A 20,927-nucleotide genomic window follows, 5' to 3' on the forward strand; every position below is an offset into this window, starting at 1 on the left:
CAGGTATTTCAAAATGATTTTTATGAAAACAGTTGGCAATTGATTTACAGCATAAAATGGACATGGTTTTTAATATCTGATTTGGGGAACATGTGTCATACGAGCAAGTGCATTGGAGGCGGATTTGATATTCCACTCGTATTACTTTGTTAACTTGGAGACACACTAATAATGCAAACAACCTTTACATAGAAACTCGCTTTGTCAGAGCTCCGTCAGTCAAAGAGGAGAGGCGTTTCTATAATCAGATGGTGGACATATAGCACTCAGAGTGTACATGAAATGAGTTACTTCTCTGGGTAGGGTTGCTACATTTTATATACTGCAGTACATGAAAGTGTTACATTTATACATGGCTACACATTTACCTGGGCATTTAGGGAGGCCGCAGTTTTCCATTTGGGTTTCTGTTAGTGCGGCTGTACAGCTGGTATTATTGGCTGGCATAACACAACTTCTGCTTCTTTCCACGCTTCCCTCTTGGCCTTCACCACAGGTGGCTGTGCACGCCACAGAACTCCATTGGCTCCACTCGGTCACATTGTCGTCGCCTAGTGGTTGGAAAAAGCGAATCGTTTCATTGTTTTGTGCAATGCTTTTATATTTCTCTTGACAACATTTCCAGTATTTCTACACTGATGAATAAACATTAGAAAGTCAGTACAAAAGGCTTGGTCTGACATACATAATATATATGATCAATATATGAATGTGAATTTCTTCTTAAGGTTTGTCATACTCTTGCTTTATTTAGTTTAAATACTCCTGGTATCTTTACGACAGTCGCTCTACGCGTCCAGAAGTTATGCGTACTTTAACTGCTGCAAGTTGTAACAGACACATATTCAACAAACATTTGAGAATGCATAAGATTGTGTGTGATCATACAACTCTTAAGATGTCATCTGATCTTTGTGGTTCGACATATGACCAGAAAGGCAAAGTTTCGTCCTCCAATAATTAAACTGAAAGTTGTACATGTACACTACAGAAGTATAAACTGTATGAAAAAAATGGCCTTCACATACCACTACATGCAGGGACATTGCAGTGTGTCTGACTGGTTTCCATCAGTGGACCTGTGCAGTTCTTGCCACCAGCTTCCGGAGCGGGGTTGTTACAATCCCTACGTCTGCTCTGATTTGTCATGGCATCTACTCCACATGTGACAGGGCAGGGTACGATTGACCACGATGTCCAGTTTGACAGCCCTCCATTAACTGCGAAGTATCAGCATGGTCAACACAGTGATATGCTACCAATCCATATATCATCAATAACAAATGTGACAATTGTGTAGCAAATGCTGATGTTATGTTCATCTGACTATTTGCTGAGGATTGGGAAATCAGGAATGTTTTTGTTTTGCAAGTAGAAAAAGAAACCAGTGTTGTTTAGTCACTGCCATTCGTTTTGGTGCTGCCCATGTCTCACATGTACAGTGTGCGTCAAATTTAGCAAAGTGACGATCTATCTGATGCCTTTAGAAATTGATACATAATGTTATCAGAATAGTCCAGGTATTTCAAAATGATTTTTATGAAAACAGTTGGCAATTGATTTACAGCATAAAATGGACATGGTTTTTAATATCTGATTTGGGGAACATGTGTCATACGAGCAAGTGCATTGGAGGCGGATTTGATATTCCACTCGTATTACTTTGTTAACTTGGAGACACACTAATAATGCAAACAACCTTTACATAGAAACTCGCTTTGTCAGAGCTCCGTCAGTCAAAGAGGAGAGGCGTTTCTATAATCAGATGGTGGACATATAGCACTCAGAGTGTACATGAAATGAGTTACTTCTCTGGGTAGGGTTGCTACATTTTATATACTGCAGTACATGAAAGTGTTACATTTATACATGGCTACACATTTACCTGGGCATTTAGGGAGGCCGCAGTTTTCCATTTGGGTTTCTGTTAGTGCGGCTGTACAGCTGGTATTATTGGCTGGCATAACACAACTTCTGCTTCTTTCCACGCTTCCCTCTTGGCCTTCACCACAGGTGGCTGTGCACGCCACAGAACTCCATTGGCTCCACTCGGTCACATTGTCGTCGCCTAGTGGTTGGAAAAAGCGAATCGTTTCATTGTTTTGTGCAATGCTTTTATATTTCTCTTGACAACATTTCCAGTATTTCTACACTGATGAATAAACATTAGAAAGTCAGTACAAAAGGCTTGGTCTGACATACATAATATATATGATCAATATATGAATGTGAATTTCTTCTTAAGGTTTGTCATACTCTTGCTTTATTTAGTTTAAATACTCCTGGTATCTTTACGACAGTCGCTCTACGCGTCCAGAAGTTATGCGTACTTTAACTGCTGCAAGTTGTAACAGACACATATTCAACAAACATATGAGAATGCATAAGATTGTGTGTGATCATACAACTCTTAAGATGTCATCTGATCTTTGTGGTTCGACATATGACCAGAAAGGCAAAGTTTCGTCCTCCAATAATTAAACTGAAAGTTGTACATGTACACTACAGAAGTATAAACTGTATGAAAAAAATGGCCTTCACATACCACTACATGCAGGGACATTGCAGTGTGTCTGACTGGTTTCCATCAGTGGACCTGTGCAGTTCTTGCCACCAGCTTCCGGAGCGGGGTTGTTACAATCCCTACGTCTGCTCTGATTTGTCATGGCATCTACTCCACATGTGACAGGGCAGGGTACGATTGACCACGATGTCCAGTTTGACAGCCCTCCATTAACTGCGAAGTATCAGCATGGTCAACACAGTGATATGCTACCAATCCACATATCATCAATAACAAATGTGACAATTGTGTAGCAAATGCTGATGTTATGTTAATCTGACTATTTGCTGCGGATTGGGAAATCAGGAATGTTTCTGTTTTGCACGTAGAAAAAGAAACCAGTGTTGTTTAGTCACTGCCATTCGTTTTGGTGCTGCCCATGTCTCACCTGTACAGTGTGCGTCAAATTTAGCAAAGTGACGATCTATCTGATGCCTTTAGAAATTGATACATAATGTTATCAGAATAGTCCAGGTATTTCAAAATGATTTTTATGAAAACAGTTGGCAATTGATTTACAGCATAAAATGGACATGGTTTTTAATATCTGATTTGGGGAACATGTGTCATACGAGCAAGTGCATTGGAGGCGGATTTGATATTCCACTCGTATTACTTTGTTAACTTGGAGACACACTAATAATGCAAACAACCTTTACATAGAAACTCGCTTTGTCAGAGCTCCGTCAGTCAAAGAGGAGAGGCGTTTCTATAATCAGATGGTGGACATATAGCACTCAGAGTGTACATGAAATGAGTTACTTCTCTGGGTAGGGTTGCTACATTTTATATACTGCAGTACATGAAAGTGTTACATTTATACATGGCTACACATTTACCTGGGCATTTAGGGAGGCCGCAGTTTTCCATTTGGGTTTCTGTTAGTGCGGCTGTACAGCTGGTATTATTGGCTGGCATAACACAACTTCTGCTTCTTTCCACGCTTCCCTCTTGGCCTTCACCACAGGTGGCTGTGCACGCCACAGAACTCCATTGGCTCCACTCGGTCACATTGTCGTCGCCTAGTGGTTGGAAAAAGCGAATCGTTTCATTGTTTTGTGCAATGCTTTTATATTTCTCTTGACAACATTTCCAGTATTTCTACACTGATGAATAAACATTAGAAAGTCAGTACAAAAGGCTTGGTCTGACATACATAATATATATGATCAATATATGAATGTGAATTTCTTCTTAAGGTTTGTCATACTCTTGCTTTATTTAGTTTAAATACTCCTGGTATCTTTACGACAGTCGCTCTACGCGTCCAGAAGTTATGCGTATTTTAACTGCTGCAAGTTGTAACAGACACATATTCAACAAACATATGGGAATGCATAAGATTGTGTGTGATCATACAACTCTTAAGATGTCATCTGATCTTTGTGGTTCGACATATGACCAGAAAGGCAAAGTTTCGTCCTCCAATAATTAAACTGAAAGTTGTACATGTACACTACAGAAGTATAAACTGTATGAAAAAAATGGCCTTCACATACCACTACATGCAGGGACATTGCAGTGTGTCTGACTGGTTTCCATCAGTGGACCTGTGCAGTTCTTGCCACCAGCTTCCGGAGCGGGGTTGTTACAATCCCTACGTCTGCTCTGATTTGTCATGGCATCTACTCCACATGTGACAGGGCAGGGTACGATTGACCACGATGTCCAGTTTGACAGCCCTCCATTAACTGCGAAGTATCAGCATGGTCAACACAGTGATATGCTACCAATCCATATATCATCAATAACAAATGTGACAATTGTGTAGCAAATGCTGATGTTATGTTCATCTGACTATTTGCTGAGGATTGGGAAATCAGGAATGTTTTTGTTTTGCAAGTAGAAAAAGAAACCAGTGTTGTTTAGTCACTGCCATTCGTTTTGGTGCTGCCCATGTCTCACATGTACAGTGTGCGTCAAATTTAGCAAAGTGACGATCTATCTGATGCCTTTAGAAATTGATACATAATGTTATCAGAATAGTCCAGGTATTTCAAAATGATTTTTATGAAAACAGTTGGCGATTGATTTACAGCATAAAATGGACATGGTTTTTAATATCTGATTTGGGGAACATGTGTCATACGAGCAAGTGCATTGGAGGCGGATTTGATATTCCACTCGTATTACTTTGTTAACTTGGAGACACACTAATAATGCAAACAACCTTTACATAGAAACTCGCTTTGTCAGAGCTCCTTCAGTCAAAGAGGAGAGGCGTTTCTATAATCAGATGGTGGACATATAGCACTCAGAGTGTACATGAAATGAGTTACTTCTCTGGGTAGGGTTGCTACATTTTATATACTGCAGTACATGAAAGTGTTACATTTATACATGGCTACACATTTACCTGGGCATTTAGGGAGGCCGCAGTTTTCCATTTGGGTTTCTGTTAGTGCGGCTGTACAGCTGGTATTATTGGCTGGCATAACACAACTTCTGCTTCTTTCCACGCTTCCCTCTTGGCCTTCACCACAGGTGGCTGTGCACGCCACAGAACTCCATTGGCTCCACTCGGTCACATTGTCGTCGCCTAGTGGTTGGAAAAAGCGAATCGTTTCATTGTTTTGTGCAATGCTTTTATATTTCTCTTGACAACATTTCCAGTATTTCTACACTGATGAATAAACATTAGAAAGTCAGTACAAAAGGCTTGGTCTGACATACATAATATATATGATCAATATATGAATGTAATTTTCTTCTTAAGGTTTGTCATACTCTTGCTTTATTTAGTTTAAATACTCCTGGTATCTTTACGACAGTCGCTCTACGCGTCCAGAAGTTATGCGTATTTTAACTGCTGCAAGTTGTAACAGACACATATTCAACAAACATATGGGAATGCATAAGATTGTGTGTGATCATACAACTCTTAAGATGTCATCTGATCTTTGTGGTTCGACATATGACCAGAAAGGCAAAGTTTCGTCCTCCAATAATTAAACTGAAAGTTGTACATGTACACTACAGAAGTATAAACTGTATGAAAAAAATGGCCTTCACATACCACTACATGCAGGGACATTGCAGTGTGTCTGACTGGTTTCCATCAGTGGACCTGTGCAGTTCTTGCCACCAGCTTCCGGAGCGGGGTTGTTACAATCCCTACGTCTGCTCTGATTTGTCATGGCATCTACTCCACATGTGACAGGGCAGGGTACGATTGACCACGATGTCCAGTTTGACAGCCCTCCATTAACTGCGAAGTATCAGCATGGTCAACACAGTGATATGCTACCAATCCATATATCATCAATAACAAATGTGACAATTGTGTAGCAAATGCTGATGTTATGTTAATCTGACTATTTGCTGCGGATTGGGAAATCAGGAATGTTTCTGTTTTGCACGTAGAAAAAGAAACCAGTGTTGTTTAGTCACTGCCATTCGTTTTGGTGCTGCCCATGTCTCACCTGTACAGTGTGCGTCAAATTTAGCAAAGTGACGATCTATCTGATGCCTTTAGAAATTGATACATAATGTTATCAGAATAGTCAAGGTATTTCAAAATGATTTTTATGAAAACAGTTGGCGATTGATTTACAGCATAAAATGGACATGGTTTTTAATATCTGATTTGGGGAACATGTGTCATACGAGCAAGTGCATTGGAGGCGGATTTGATATTCCACTCGTATTACTTTGTTAACTTGGAGACACACTAATAATGCAAACAACCTTTACATAGAAACTCGCTTTGTCAGAGCTCCGTCAGTCAAAGAGGAGAGGCGTTTCTATAATCAGATGGTGGACATATAGCACTCAGAGTGTACATGAAATGAGTTACTTCTCTGGGTAGGGTTGCTACATTTTATATACTGCAGTACATGAAAGTGTTACATTTATACATGGCTACACATTTACCTGGGCATTTAGGGAGGCCGCAGTTTTCCATTTGGGTTTCTGTTAGTGCGGCTGTACAGCTGGTATTATTGGCTGGCATAACACAACTTCTGCTTCTTTCCACGCTTCCCTCTTGGCCTTCACCACAGGTGGCTGTGCACGCCACAGAACTCCATTGGCTCCACTCGGTCACATTGTCGTCGCCTAGTGGTTGGAAAAAGCGAATCGTTTCATTGTTTTGTGCAATGCTTTTATATTTCTCTTGACAACATTTCCAGTATTTCTACACTGATGAATAAACATTAGAAAGTCAGTACAAAAGGCTTGGTCTGACATACATAATATATATGATCAATATATGAATGTGAATTTCTTCTTAAGGTTTGTCATACTCTTGCTTTATTTAGTTTAAATACTCCTGGTATCTTTACGACAGTCGCTCTACGCGTCCAGAAGTTATGCGTACTTTAACTGCTGCAAGTTGTAACAGACACATATTCAACAAACATATGAGAATGCATAAGATTGTGTGTGATCATACAACTCTTAAGATGTCATCTGATCTTTGTGGTTCGACATATGACCAGAAAGGCAAAGTTTCGTCCTCCAATAATTAAACTGAAAGTTGTACATGTACACTACAGAAGTATAAACTGTATGAAAAAAATGGCCTTCACATACCACTACATGCAGGGACATTGCAGTGTGTCTGACTGGTTTCCATCAGTGGACCTGTGCAGTTCTTGCCACCAGCTTCCGGAGCGGGGTTGTTACAATCCCTACGTCTGCTCTGATTTGTCATGGCATCTACTCCACATGTGACAGGGCAGGGTACGATTGACCACGATGTCCAGTTTGACAGCCCTCCATTAACTGCGAAGTATCAGCATGGTCAACACAGTGATATGCTACCAATCCATATATCATCAATAACAAATGTGACAATTGTGTAGCAAATGCTGATGTTATGTTCATCTGACTATTTGCTGAGGATTGGGAAATCAGGAATGTTTTTGTTTTGCAAGTAGAAAAAGAAACCAGTGTTGTTTAGTCACTGCCATTCGTTTTGGTGCTGCCCATGTCTCACATGTACAGTGTGCGTCAAATTTAGCAAAGTGACGATCTATCTGATGCCTTTAGAAATTGATACATAATGTTATCAGAATAGTCCAGGTATTTCAAAATGATTTTTATGAAAACAGTTGGCAATTGATTTACAGCATAAAATGGACATGGTTTTTAATATCTGATTTGGGGAACATGTGTCATACGAGCAAGTGCATTGGAGGCGGATTTGATATTCCACTCGTATTACTTTGTTAACTTGGAGACACACTAATAATGCAAACAACCTTTACATAGAAACTCGCTTTGTCAGAGCTCCGTCAGTCAAAGAGGAGAGGCGTTTCTATAATCAGATGGTGGACATATAGCACTCAGAGTGTACATGAAATGAGTTACTTCTCTGGGTAGGGTTGCTACATTTTATATACTACAGTACATGAAAGTGTTACATTTATACATGGCTACACATTTACCTGGGCATTTAGGGAGGCCGCAGTTTTCCATTTGGGTTTCTGTTAGTGCGGCTGTACAGCTGGTATTATTGGCTGGCATAACACAACTTCTGCTTCTTTCCACGCTTCCCTCTTGGCCTTCACCACAGGTGGCTGTGCACGCCACAGAACTCCATTGGCTCCACTCGGTCACATTGTCGTCGCCTAGTGGTTGGAAAAAGCGAATCGTTTCATTGTTTTGTGCAATGCTTTTATATTTCTCTTGACAACATTTCCAGTATTTCTACACTGATGAATAAACATTAGAAAGTCAGTACAAAAGGCTTGGTCTGACATACATAATATATATGATCAATATATGAATGTGAATTTCTTCTTAAGGTTTGTCATACTCTTGCTTTATTTAGTTTAAATACTCCTGGTATCTTTACGACAGTCGCTCTACGCGTCCAGAAGTTATGCGTACTTTAACTGCTGCAAGTTGTAACAGACACATATTCAACAAACATATGAGAATGCATAAGATTGTGTGTGATCATACAACTCTTAAGATGTCATCTGATCTTTGTGGTTCGACATATGACCAGAAAGGCAAAGTTTCGTCCTCCAATAATTAAACTGAAAGTTGTACATGTACACTACAGAAGTATAAACTGTATGAAAAAAATGGCCTTCACATACCACTACATGCAGGGACATTGCAGTGTGTCTGACTGGTTTCCATCAGTGGACCTGTGCAGTTCTTGCCACCAGCTTCCGGAGCGGGGTTGTTACAATCCCTACGTCTGCTCTGATTTGTCATGGCATCTACTCCACATGTGACAGGGCAGGGTACGATTGACCAGTATGTCCAGTTTGACAGCCCTCCATTAACTGCGAAGTATCAGCATGGTCAACACAGTGATATGCTACCAATCCATATATCATCAATAACAAATGTGACAATTGTGTAGCAAATGCTGATGTTATGTTCATCTGACTATTTGCTGAGGATTGGGAAATCAGGAATGTTTTTGTTTTGCAAGTAGAAAAAGAAACCAGTGTTGTTTAGTCACTGCCATTCGTTTTGGTGCTGCCCATGTCTCACCTGTACAGTGTGCGTCAAATTTAGCAAAGTGACGATCTATCTGATGCCTTTAGAAATTGATACATAATGTTATCAGAATAGTCCAGGTATTTCAAAATGATTTTTATGAAAACAGTTGGCGATTGATTTACAGCATAAAATGGACATGGTTTTTAATATCTGATTTGGGGAACATGTGTCATACGAGCAAGTGCATTGGAGGCGGATTTGATATTCCACACGTATTACTTTGTTAACTTGGAGACACACTAATAATGCAAACAACCTTTACATAGAAACTCGCTTTGTCAGAGCTCCTTCAGTCAAAGAGGAGAGGCGTTTCTATAATCAGATGGTGGACATGTAGCACTCAGAGTGTACATGAAATGAGTTACTTCTCTGGGTAGGGTTGCTACATTTTATATACTGCAGTACATGAAAGTGTTACATTTATACATGGCTACACATTTACCTGGGCATTTAGGGAGGCCGCAGTTTTCCATTTGGGTTTCTGTTAGTGCGGCTGTACAGCTGGTATTATTGGCTGGCATAACACAACTTCTGCTTCTTTCCACGCTTCCCTCTTGGCCTTCACCACAGGTGGCTGTGCACGCCACAGAACTCCATTGGCTCCACTCGGTCACATTGTCGTCGCCTAGTGGTTGGAAAAAGCGAATCGTTTCATTGTTTTGTGCAATGCTTTTATATTTCTCTTGACAACATTTCCAGTATTTCTACACTGATGAATAAACATTAGAAAGTCAGTACAAAAGGCTTGGTCTGACATACATAATATATATGATCAATATATGAATGTGAATTTCTTCTTAAGGTTTGTCATACTCTTGCTTTATTTAGTTTAAATACTCCTGGTATCTTTACGACAGTCGCTCTACGCGTCCAGAAGTTATGCGTATTTTAACTGCTGCAAGTTGTAACAGACACATATTCAACAAACATATGAGAATGCATAAGATTGTGTGTGATCATACAACTCTTAAGATGTCATCTGATCTTTGTGGTTCGACATATGACCAGAAAGGCAAAGTTTCGTCCTCCAATAATTAAACTGAAAGTTGTACATGTACACTACAGAAGTATAAACTGTATGAAAAAAATGGCCTTCACATACCACTACATGCAGGGACATTGCAGTGTGTCTGACTGGTTTCCATCAGTGGACCTGTGCAGTTCTTGCCACCAGCTTCCGGAGCGGGGTTGTTACAATCCCTACGTCTGCTCTGATTTGTCATGGCATCTACTCCACATGTGACAGGGCAGGGTACGATTGACCACGATGTCCAGTTTGACAGCCCTCCATTAACTGCGAAGTATCAGCATGGTCAACACAGTGATATGCTACCAATCCATATATCATCAATAACAAATGTGACAATTGTGTAGCAAATGCTGATGTTATGTTCATCTGACTATTTGCTGAGGATTGGGAAATCAGGAATGTTTTTGTTTTGCAAGTAGAAAAAGAAACCAGTGTTGTTTAGTCACTGCCATTCGTTTTGGTGCTGCCCATGTCTCACCTGTACAGTGTGCGTCAAATTTAGCAAAGTGACGATCTATCTGATGCCTTTAGAAATTGATACATAATGTTATCAGAATAGTCCAGGTATTTCAAAATGATTTTTATGAAAACAGTTGGCGATTGATTTACAGCATAAAATGGACATGGTTTTTAATATCTGATTTGGGGAACATGTGTCATACGAGCAAGTGCATTGGAGGCGGATTTGATATTCCACTCGTATTACTTTGTTAACTTGGAGACACACTAATAATGCAAACAACCTTTACATAGAAACTCGCTTTGTCAGAGCTCCTTCAGTCAAAGAGGAGAGGCGTTTCTATAATCAGATGGTGGACATATAGCACTCAGAGTGTACATGAAATGAGTTACTTCTCTGGGTAGGGTTGCTACATTTTATATACTGCAGTACATGAAAGTGTTACATTTATACATGGCTACACATTTACCTGGGCATTTAGGGAGGCCGCAGTTTTCCATTTGGGTTTCTGTTAGTGCGGCTGTACAGCTGGTATTATTGGCTGGCATAACACAACTTCTGCTTCTTTCCACGCTTCCCTCTTGGCCTTCACCACAGGTGGCTGTGCACGCCACAGAACTCCATTGGCTCCACTCGGTCACATTGTCGTCGCCTAGTGGTTGGAAAAAGCGAATCGTTTCATTGTTTTGTGCAATGCTTTTATATTTCTCTTGACAACATTTCCAGTATTTCTACACTGATGAATAAACATTAGAAAGTCAGTACAAAAGGCTTGGTCTGACATACATAATATATATGATCAATATATGAATGTGAATTTCTTCTTAAGGTTTGTCATACTCTTGCTTTATTTAGTTTAAATACTCCTGGTATCTTTACGACAGTCGCTCTACGCGTCCAGAAGTTATGCGTATTTTAACTGCTGCAAGTTGTAACAGACACATATTCAACAAACATATGGGAATGCATAAGATTGTGTGTGATCATACAACTCTTAAGATGTCATCTGATCTTTGTGGTTCGACATATGACCAGAAAGGCAAAGTTTCGTCCTCCAATAATTAAACTGAAAGTTGTACATGTACACTACAGAAGTATAAACTGTATGAAAAAAATGGCCTTCACATACCACTACATGCAGGGACATTGCAGTGTGTCTGACTGGTTTCCATCAGTGGACCTGTGCAGTTCTTGCCACCAGCTTCCGGAGCGGGGTTGTTACAATCCCTACGTCTGCTCTGATTTGTCATGGCATCTACTCCACATGTGACAGGGCAGGGTACGATTGACCAGTATGTCCAGTTTGACAGCCCTCCATTAACTGCGAAGTATCAGCATGGTCAACACAGTGATATGCTACCAATCCATATATCATCAATAACAAATGTGACAATTGTGTAGCAAATGCTGATGTTATGTTCATCTGACTATTTGCTGCGGATTGGGAAATCAGGAATGTTTCTGTTTTGCAAGTAGAAAAAGAAACCAGTGTTGTTTAGTCACTGCCATTCGTTTTGGTGCTGCCCATGTCTGACCTGTACAGTGTGCGTCAAATTTAGCAAAGTGACGATCTATCTGATGCCTTTAGAAATTGATACATAATGTTATCAGAATAGTCCAGGTATTTCAAAAATGATTTTTATGAAAACAGTTGGCGATTGATTTACAGCATAAAATGGACATGGTTTTTAATATCTGATTTGGGGAACATGTGTCATACGAGCAAGTGCATTGGAGGCGGATTTGATATTCCACTCATATTACTTTGTTAACTTGGAGACACACTAATAATGCAAACAACCTTTACAACGAAACTCGCTTTGTCAGAGCTCCTTCAGTCAAAGAGGAGAGGCGTTTCTATAATCAGATGGTGGACATATAGCACTCAGAGTGTACATGAAATGAGTTACTTCTCTGGGTAGGGTTGCTACATTTTATATACTGCAGTACATGAAAGTGTTACATTTATACATGGCTACACATTTACCTGGGCATTTAGGGAGGCCGCAGTTTTCCATTTGGGTTTCTGTTAGTGCGGCTGTACAGCTGGTATTATTGGCTGGCATAACACAACTTCTGCTTCTTTCCACGCTTCCCTCTTGGCCTTCACCACAGGTGGCTGTGCACGCCACAGAACTCCATTGGCTCCACTCGGTCACATTGTCGTCGCCTAGTGGTTGGAAAAAGCGAATCGTTTCATTGTTTTGTGCAATGCTTTTATATTTCTCTTGACAACATTTCCAGTATTTCTACACTGATGAATAAACATTAGAAAGTCAGTACAAAAGGCTTGGTCTGACATACATAATATATATGATCAATATATGAATGTGAATTTCTTCTTAAGGTTTGTCATACTCTTGCTTTATTTAGTTTAAATACTCCTGGTATCTTTACGACAGTCGCTCTACACGTCCAGAAGTTATGCGTATTTTAACTGCTGCAAGTTGTAACAGACACATATTCAACAAACATATGGGAATGCATAAGATTGTGTGTGATCATACAACTCTTAAGATGTCATCTGATCTTTGTGGTTCGACATATGACCAGAAAGGCAAAGTTTCGTCCTCCAATAATTAAACTGAAAGTTGTACATGTACACTACAGAAGTATAAACTGTATGAAAAAAATGGCCTTCACATACCACTACATGCAGGGACATTGCAGTGTGTCTGACTGGTTTCCATCAGTGGACCTGTGCAGTTCTTGCCACCAGCTTCCGGAGCGGGGTTGTTACAATCCCTACGTCTGCTCTGATTTGTCATGGCATCTACTCCACATGTGACAGGGCAGGGTACGATTGACCACGATGTCCAGTTTGACAGCCCTCCATTAACTGCGAAGTATCAGCATGGTCAACACAGTGATATGCTACCAATCCATATATCATCAATAACAAATGTGACAATTGTGTAGCAAATGCTGATGTTATGTTCATCTGACTATTTGCTGAGGATTGGGAAATCAGGAATGTTTTTGTTTTGCAAGTAGAAAAAGAAACCAGTGTTGTTTAGTCACTGCCATTCGTTTTGGTGCTGCCCATGTCTCACCTGTACAGTGTGCGTCAAATTTAGCAAAGTGACGATCTATCTGATGCCTTTAGAAATTGATACATAATGTTATCAGAATAGTCCAGGTATTTCAAAATGATTTTTATGAAAACAGTTGGCAATTGATTTACAGCATAAAATGGACATGGTTTTTAATATCTGATTTGGGGAACATGTGTCATACGAGCAAGTGCATTGGAGGCGGATTTGATATTCCACTCATATTACTTTGTTAACTTGGAGACACACTAATAATGCAAACAACCTTTACATAGAAACTCGCTTTGTCAGAGCTCCTTCAGTCAAAGAGGAGAGGCGTTTCTATAATCAGATGGTGGACATATAGCACTCAGAGTGTACATGAAATGAGTTACTTCTCTGGGTAGGGTTGCTACATTTTATATACTGCAGTACATGAAAGTGTTACATTTATACATGGCTACACATTTACCTGGGCATTTAGGGAGGCCGCAGTTTTCCATTTGGGTTTCTGTTAGTGCGGCTGTACAGCTGGTATTATTGGCTGGCATAACACAACTTCTGCTTCTTTCCACGCTTCCCTCTTGGCCTTCACCACAGGTGGCTGTGCACGCCACAGAACTCCATTGGCTCCACTCGGTCACATTGTCGTCGCCTAGTGGTTGGAAAAAGCGAATCGTTTCATTGTTTTGTGCAATGCTTTTATATTTCTCTTGACAACATTTCCAGTATTTCTACACTGATGAATAAACATTAGAAAGTCAGTACAAAAGGCTTGGTCTGACATACATAATATATATGATCAATATATGAATGTGAATTTCTTCTTAAGGTTTGTCATACTCTTGCTTTATTTAGTTTAAATACTCCTGGTATCTTTACGACAGTCGCTCTACACGTCCAGAAGTTATGCGTATTTTAACTGCTGCAAGTTGTAACAGACACATATTCAACAAACATATGGGAATGCATAAGATTGTGTGTGATCATACAACTCTTAAGATGTCATCTGATCTTTGTGGTTCGACATATGACCAGAAAGGCAAAGTTTCGTCCTCCAATAATTAAACTGAAAGTTGTACATGTACACTACAGAAGTATAAACTGTATGAAAAAAATGGCCTTCACATACCACTACATGCAGGGACATTGCAGTGTGTCTGACTGGTTTCCATCAGTGGACCTGTGCAGTTCTTGCCACCAGCTTCCGGAGCGGGGTTGTTACAATCCCTACGTCTGCTCTGATTTGTCATGGCATCTACTCCACATGTGACAGGGCAGGGTACGATTGACCACGATGTCCAGTTTGACAGCCCTCCATTAACTGCGAAGTATCAGCATGGTCAACACAGTGATATGCTACCAATCCATATATCATCAATAACAAATGTGACAATTGTGTAGCAAATGCTGATGTTATGTTCATCTGACTATTTGCTGAGGATTGGGAAATCAGGAATGTTTTTGTTTTGCAAGTAGAAAAAGAAACCAGTGTTGTTTAGTCACTGCCATTCGTTTTGGTGCTGCCCATGTCTCACCTGTACAGTGTGCGTCAAATTTAGCAAAGTGACGATCTATCTGATGCCTTTAGAAATTGATACATAATGTTATCAGAATAGTCCAGGTATTTCAAAATGATTTTTATGAAAACAGTTGGCAATTGATTTACAGCATAAAATGGACATGGTTTTTAATATCTGATTTGGGGAACATGTGTCATACGAGCAAGTGCATTGGAGGCGGATTTGATATTCCACTCATATTACTTTGTTAACTTGGAGACACACTAATAATGCAAACAACCTTTACATAGAAACTCGCTTTGTCAGAGCTCCTTCAGTCAAAGAGGAGAGGCGTTTCTATAATCAGATGGTGGACATATAGCACTCAGAGTGTACATGAAATGAGTTACTTCTCTGGGTAGGGTTGCTACATTTTATATACTGCAGTACATGAAAGTGTTACATTTATACATGGCTACACATTTACCTGGGCATTTAGGGAGGCCGCAGTTTTCCATTTGGGTTTCTGTTAGTGCGGCTGTACAGCTGGTATTATTGGCTGGCATAACACAACTTCTGCTTCTTTCCACGCTTCCCTCTTGGCCTTCACCACAGGTGGCTGTGCACGCCACAGAACTCCATTGGCTCCACTCGGTCAAATTGTCGTCGCCTAGTGGTTGGAAAAAGCGAATCGTTTCATTGTTTTGTGCAATGCTTTTATATTTCTCTTGACAACATTTCCAGTATTTCTACACTGATGAATAAACATTAGAAAGTCAGTACAAAAGGCTTGGTCTGACATACATAATATATATGATCAATATATGAATGTGAATTTCTTCTTAAGGTTTGTCATACTCTTGCTTTATTTAGTTTAAATACTCCTGGTATCTTTACGACAGTTGCTCTACACGTCCAGAAGTTATGCGTATTTTAACTGCTGCAAGTTGTAACAGACACATATTCAACAAACATATGGGAATGCATAAGATTGTGTGTGATCATACAACTCTTAAGATGTCATCTGATCTTTGTGGTTCGACATATGACCAGAAAGGCAAAGTTTCGTCCTCCAATAATGAAACTGAAAGTTGTACATGTACACTACAGAAGTATAAACTGTATGAAAAAAATGGCCTTCACATACCACTACATGCAGGGACATTGCAGTGTGTCTGACTGGTTTCCATCAGTGGACCTGTGCAGTTCTTGCCACCAGCTTCCGGAGCGGGGTTGTTACAATCCCTACGTCTGCTCTGATTTGTCATGGCATCTACTCCACATGTGACAGGGCAGGGTACGATTGACCACGATGTCCAGTTTGACAGCCCTCCATTAACTGCGAAGTATCAGCATGGTCAACACAGTGATATGCTACCAATCCATATATCATCAATAACAAATGTGACAATTGTGTAGCAAATGCTGATGTTATGTTCATCTGACTATTTGCTGAGGATTGGGAAATCAGGAATGTTTTTGTTTTGCAAGTAGAAAAAGAAACCAGTGTTGTTTAGTCACTGCCATTCGTTTTGGTGCTGCCCATGTCTCACCTGTACAGTGTGCGTCAAATTTAGCAAAGTGACGATCTATCTGATGCCTTTAGAAATTGATACATAATGTTATCAGAATAGTCCAGGTATTTCAAAATGATTTTTATGAAAACAGTTGGCAATTGATTTACAGCATAAAATGGACATGGTTTTTAATATCTGATTTGGGGAACATGTGTCATACGAGCAAGTGCATTGGAGGCGGATTTGATATTCCACTCATATTACTTTGTTAACTTGGAGACACACTAATAATGCAAACAACCTTTACATAGAAACTCGCTTTGTCAGAGCTCCTTCAGTCAAAGAGGAGAGGCGTTTCTATAATCAGATGGTGGACATATAGCACTCAGAGTGTACATGAAATGAGTTACTTCTCTGGGTAGGGTTGCTACATTTTATATACTGCAGTACATGAAAGTGTTACATTTATACATGGCTACACATTTACCTGGGCATTTAGGGAGGCCGCAGTTTTCCATTTGGGTTTCTGTTAGTGCGGCTGTACAGCTGGTATTATTGGCTGGCATAACACAACTTCTGCTTCTTTCCACGCTTCCCTCTTGGCCTTCACCACAGGTGGCTGTGCACGCCACAGAACTCCATTGGCTCCACTCGGTCAAATTGTCGTCGCCTAGTGGTTGGAAAAAGCGAATCGTTTCATTGTTTTGTGCAATGCTTTTATATTTCTCTTGACAACATTTCCAGTATTTCTACACTGATGAATAAACATTAGAAAGTCAGTACAAAAGGCTTGGTCTGACATACATAATATATATGATCAATATATGAATGTGAATTTCTTCTTAAGGTTTGTCATACTCTTGCTTTATTTAGTTTAAATACTCCTGGTATCTTTACGACAGTTGCTCTACACGTCCAGAAGTTATGCGTATTTTAACTGCTGCAAGTTGTAACAGACACATATTCAACAAACATATGGGAATGCATAAGATTGTGTGTGATCATACAACTCTTAAGATGTCATCTGATCTTTGTGGTTCGACATATGACCAGAAAGGCAAAGTTTCGTCCTCCAATAATGAAACTGAAAGTTGTACATGTACACTACAGAAGTATAAACTGTATGAAAAAAATGGCCTTCACATACCACTACATGCAGGGACATTGCAGTGTGTCTGACTGGTTTCCATCAGTGGACCTGTGCAGTTCTTGCCACCAGCTTCCGGAGCGGGGTTGTTACAATCCCTACGTCTGCTCTGATTTGTCATGGCATCTACTCCACATGTGACAGGGCAGGGTACGATTGACCAGTATGTCCAGTTTGACAGCCCTCCATTAACTGCGAAGTATCAGCATGGAAAACAGTGATATGCTACCAATCCATATATCATCAATAACAAATGTGACAATTGTGTAGCAAATGCTGATGTTATGTTCATCTGACTATTTGCTGAGGATTGGGAAATCAGGAATGTTTTTGTTTTGCAAGTAGAAAAAGAAACCAGTGTTGTTTAGTCACTGCCATTCGTTTTGGTGCTGCCCATGTCTCACATGTACAGTGTGCGTCAAATTTAGCAAAGTGACGATCTATCTGATGCCTTTAGAAATTGATACATAATGTTATCAGAATAGTCCAGGTATTTCAAAATGATTTTTATGAAAACAGTTGGCGATTGATTTACAGCATAAAATGGACATGGTTTTTAATATCTGATTTGGGGAACATGTGTCATACGAGCAAGTGCATTGGAGGCGGATTTGATATTCCACTCATATTACTTTGTTAACTTGGAGACACACTAATAATGCAAACAACCTTTACAACGAAACTTGCTTTGTCAGAGCTCCTTCAGTCAAAGAGGAGAGGCGTTTCTATAATCAGATGGTGGACATATAGCACTCAGAGTGTACATGAAATGAGTTACTTCTCTGGGTAGGGTTGCTACATTTTATATACTGCAGTACATGAAAGTGTTACATTTATACATGGCTACACATTTACCTGGGCATTTAGGGAGGCCGCAGTTTTCCATTTGGGTTTCTGTTAGTGCGGCTGTACAGCTGGTATTATTGGCTGGCATAACACAACTTCTGCTTCTTTCCACGCTTCCCTCTTGGCCTTCACCACAGGTGGCTGTGCACGCCACAGAACTCCATTGGCTCCACTCGGTCACATTGTCGTCGCCTAGTGGTTGGAAAAAGCGAATCGTTTCATTGTTTTGTGCAATGCTTTTATATTTCTCTTGACAACATTTCCAGTATTTCTACACTGATGAATAAACATTAGAAAGTCAGTACAAAAGGCTTGGTCTGACATACATAATATATATGATCAATATATGAATGTGAATTTCTTCTTAAGGTTTGTCATACTCTTGCTTTATTTAGTTTAAATACTCCTGGTATCTTTACGACAGTCGCTCTACGCGTCCAGAAGTTATGCGTATTTTAACTGCTGCAAGTTGTAACAGACACATATTCAACAAACATATGGGAATGCATAAGATTGTGTGTGATCATACAACTCTTAAGATGTCATCTGATCTTTGTGGTTCGACATATGACCAGAAAGGCAAAGTTTCGTCCTCCAATAATGAAACTGAAAGTTGTACATGTACACTACAGAAGTATAAACTGTATGAAAAAAATGGCCTTCACATACCACTACATGCAGGGACATTGCAGTGTGTCTGACTGGTTTCCATCAGTGGACCTGTGCAGTTCTTGCCACCAGCTTCCGGAGCGGGGTTGTTACAATCCCTACGTCTGCTCTGATTTGTCATGGCATCTACTCCACATGTGACAGGGCAGGGTACGATTGACCACGATGTCCAGTTTGACAGCCCTCCATTAACTGCGAAGTATCAGCATGGTCAACACAGTGATATGCTACCAATCCATATATCATCAATAACAAATGTAACAATTGTGTAGCAAATGCTGATGTTATGTTCATCTGACTATTTGCTGCGGATTGGGAAATCAGGAATGTTTTTGTTTTGCAAGTAGAAAAAGAAACCAGTGTTGTTTAGTCACTGCCATTCGTTTTGGTGCTGCCCATGTCTCACCTGTACAGTGTGCGTCAAATTTAGCAAAGTGACGATCTATCTGATGCCTTTAGAAATTGATACATAATGTTATCAGAATAGTCCAGGTATTTCAAAATGATTTTTATGAAAACAGTTGGCGATTGATTTACAGCATAAAATGGACATGGTTTTTAATATCTGATTTGGGGAACATGTGTCATACGAGCAAGTGCATTGGAGGCGGATTTGATATTCCACTCGTATTACTTTGTTAACTTGGAGACACACTAATAATGCAAACAACCTTTACATAGAAACTCGCTTTGTCAGAGCTCCGTCAGTCAAAGAGGAGAGGCGTTTCTATAATCAGATGGTGGACATATAGCACTCAGAGTGTACATGAAATGAGTTACTTCTCTGGGTAGGGTTGCTACATTTTATATACTGCAGTACATGAAAGTGTTACATTTATACATGGCTACACATTTACCTGGGCATTTAGGGAGGCCGCAGTTTTCCATTTGGGTTTCTGTTAGTGCGGCTGTACAGCTGGTATTATTGGCTGGCATAACACAACTTCTGCTTCTTTCCACGCTTCCCTCTTGGCCTTCACCACAGGTGGCTGTGCACGCCACAGAACTCCATTGGCTCCACTCGGTCACATTGTCGTCGCCTAGTGGTTGGAAAAAGCGAATCGTTTCATTGTTTTGTGCAATGCTTTTATATTTCTCTTGACAACATTTCCAGTATTTCTACACTGATGAATAAACATTAGAAAGTCAGTACAAAAGGCTTGGTCTGACATACATAATATATATGATCAATATATGAATGTGAATTTCTTCTTAAGGTTTGTCATACTCTTGCTTTATTTAGTTTAAATACTCCTGGTATCTTTACGACAGTCGCTCTACGCGTCCAGAAGTTATGCGTACTTTAACTGCTGCAAGTTGTAACAGACACATATTCAACAAACATATGGGAATGCATAAGATTGTGTGTGATCATACAACTCTTAAGATGTCATCTGATCTTTGTGGTTCGACATATGACCAGAAAGGCAAAGTTTCGTCCTCCAATAATGAAACTGAAAGTTGTACATGTACACTACAGAAGTATAAACTGTATGAAAAAAATGGCCTTCACATACCACTACATGCAGGGACATTGCAGTGTGTCTGACTGGTTTCCATCAGTGGACCTGTGCAGTTCTTGCCACCAGCTTCCGGAGCGGGGTTGTTACAATCCCTACGTCTGCTCTGATTTGTCATGGCATCTACTCCACATGTGACAGGGCAGGGTACGATTGACCACGATGTCCAGTTTGAC

The 20,927-nt window shown here is 40.0% G+C and overlaps 2 protein-coding genes across 2 annotated transcripts; both read right to left on the reverse strand.

Annotated features, from left to right (window-relative positions):
• Positions 1 to 315: 315 nt before the first annotated feature.
• LOC139462251 (A disintegrin and metalloproteinase with thrombospondin motifs adt-1-like) lies at positions 316 to 10,251 on the reverse strand. The gene is made up of 14 exons (XM_071243849.1): positions 10,131 to 10,251; positions 9,471 to 9,653; positions 8,614 to 8,805; positions 7,954 to 8,136; positions 7,097 to 7,288; positions 6,437 to 6,619; positions 5,580 to 5,771; positions 4,920 to 5,102; positions 4,063 to 4,254; positions 3,403 to 3,585; positions 2,546 to 2,737; positions 1,886 to 2,068; positions 1,029 to 1,220; positions 316 to 551 (listed from the first exon to the last, which is right to left on the reverse strand). The coding sequence occupies exons 1-14, from the start codon at positions 10,249 to 10,251 to the stop codon at positions 316 to 318; spliced, it is 2,607 nt and encodes an 868-aa protein (XP_071099950.1).
• Positions 10,252 to 10,934: 683 nt separating this feature from the next.
• LOC139462253 (A disintegrin and metalloproteinase with thrombospondin motifs adt-1-like) lies at positions 10,935 to 20,869 on the reverse strand. Its single transcript, XM_071243852.1, has 14 exons — positions 20,749 to 20,869; positions 20,089 to 20,271; positions 19,232 to 19,423; positions 18,572 to 18,754; positions 17,717 to 17,908; positions 17,057 to 17,239; positions 16,200 to 16,391; positions 15,540 to 15,722; positions 14,683 to 14,874; positions 14,023 to 14,205; positions 13,166 to 13,357; positions 12,506 to 12,688; positions 11,648 to 11,839; positions 10,935 to 11,170 (listed from the first exon to the last, which is right to left on the reverse strand). Exons 1-14 carry the CDS (start codon positions 20,867 to 20,869, stop codon positions 10,935 to 10,937), a joined length of 2,607 nt encoding a protein of 868 aa, XP_071099953.1.
• Between the last annotated feature and the right edge of the window lie 58 nt (positions 20,870 to 20,927).

Source organism: Haliotis cracherodii, unplaced genomic scaffold (genome assembly GCF_022045235.1).
Source record: "Haliotis cracherodii isolate W230 unplaced genomic scaffold, xgHalCrac1.p SCAF_15, whole genome shotgun sequence".
Taxonomy (NCBI): Eukaryota; Metazoa; Mollusca; class Gastropoda; order Lepetellida; family Haliotidae; genus Haliotis; species Haliotis cracherodii.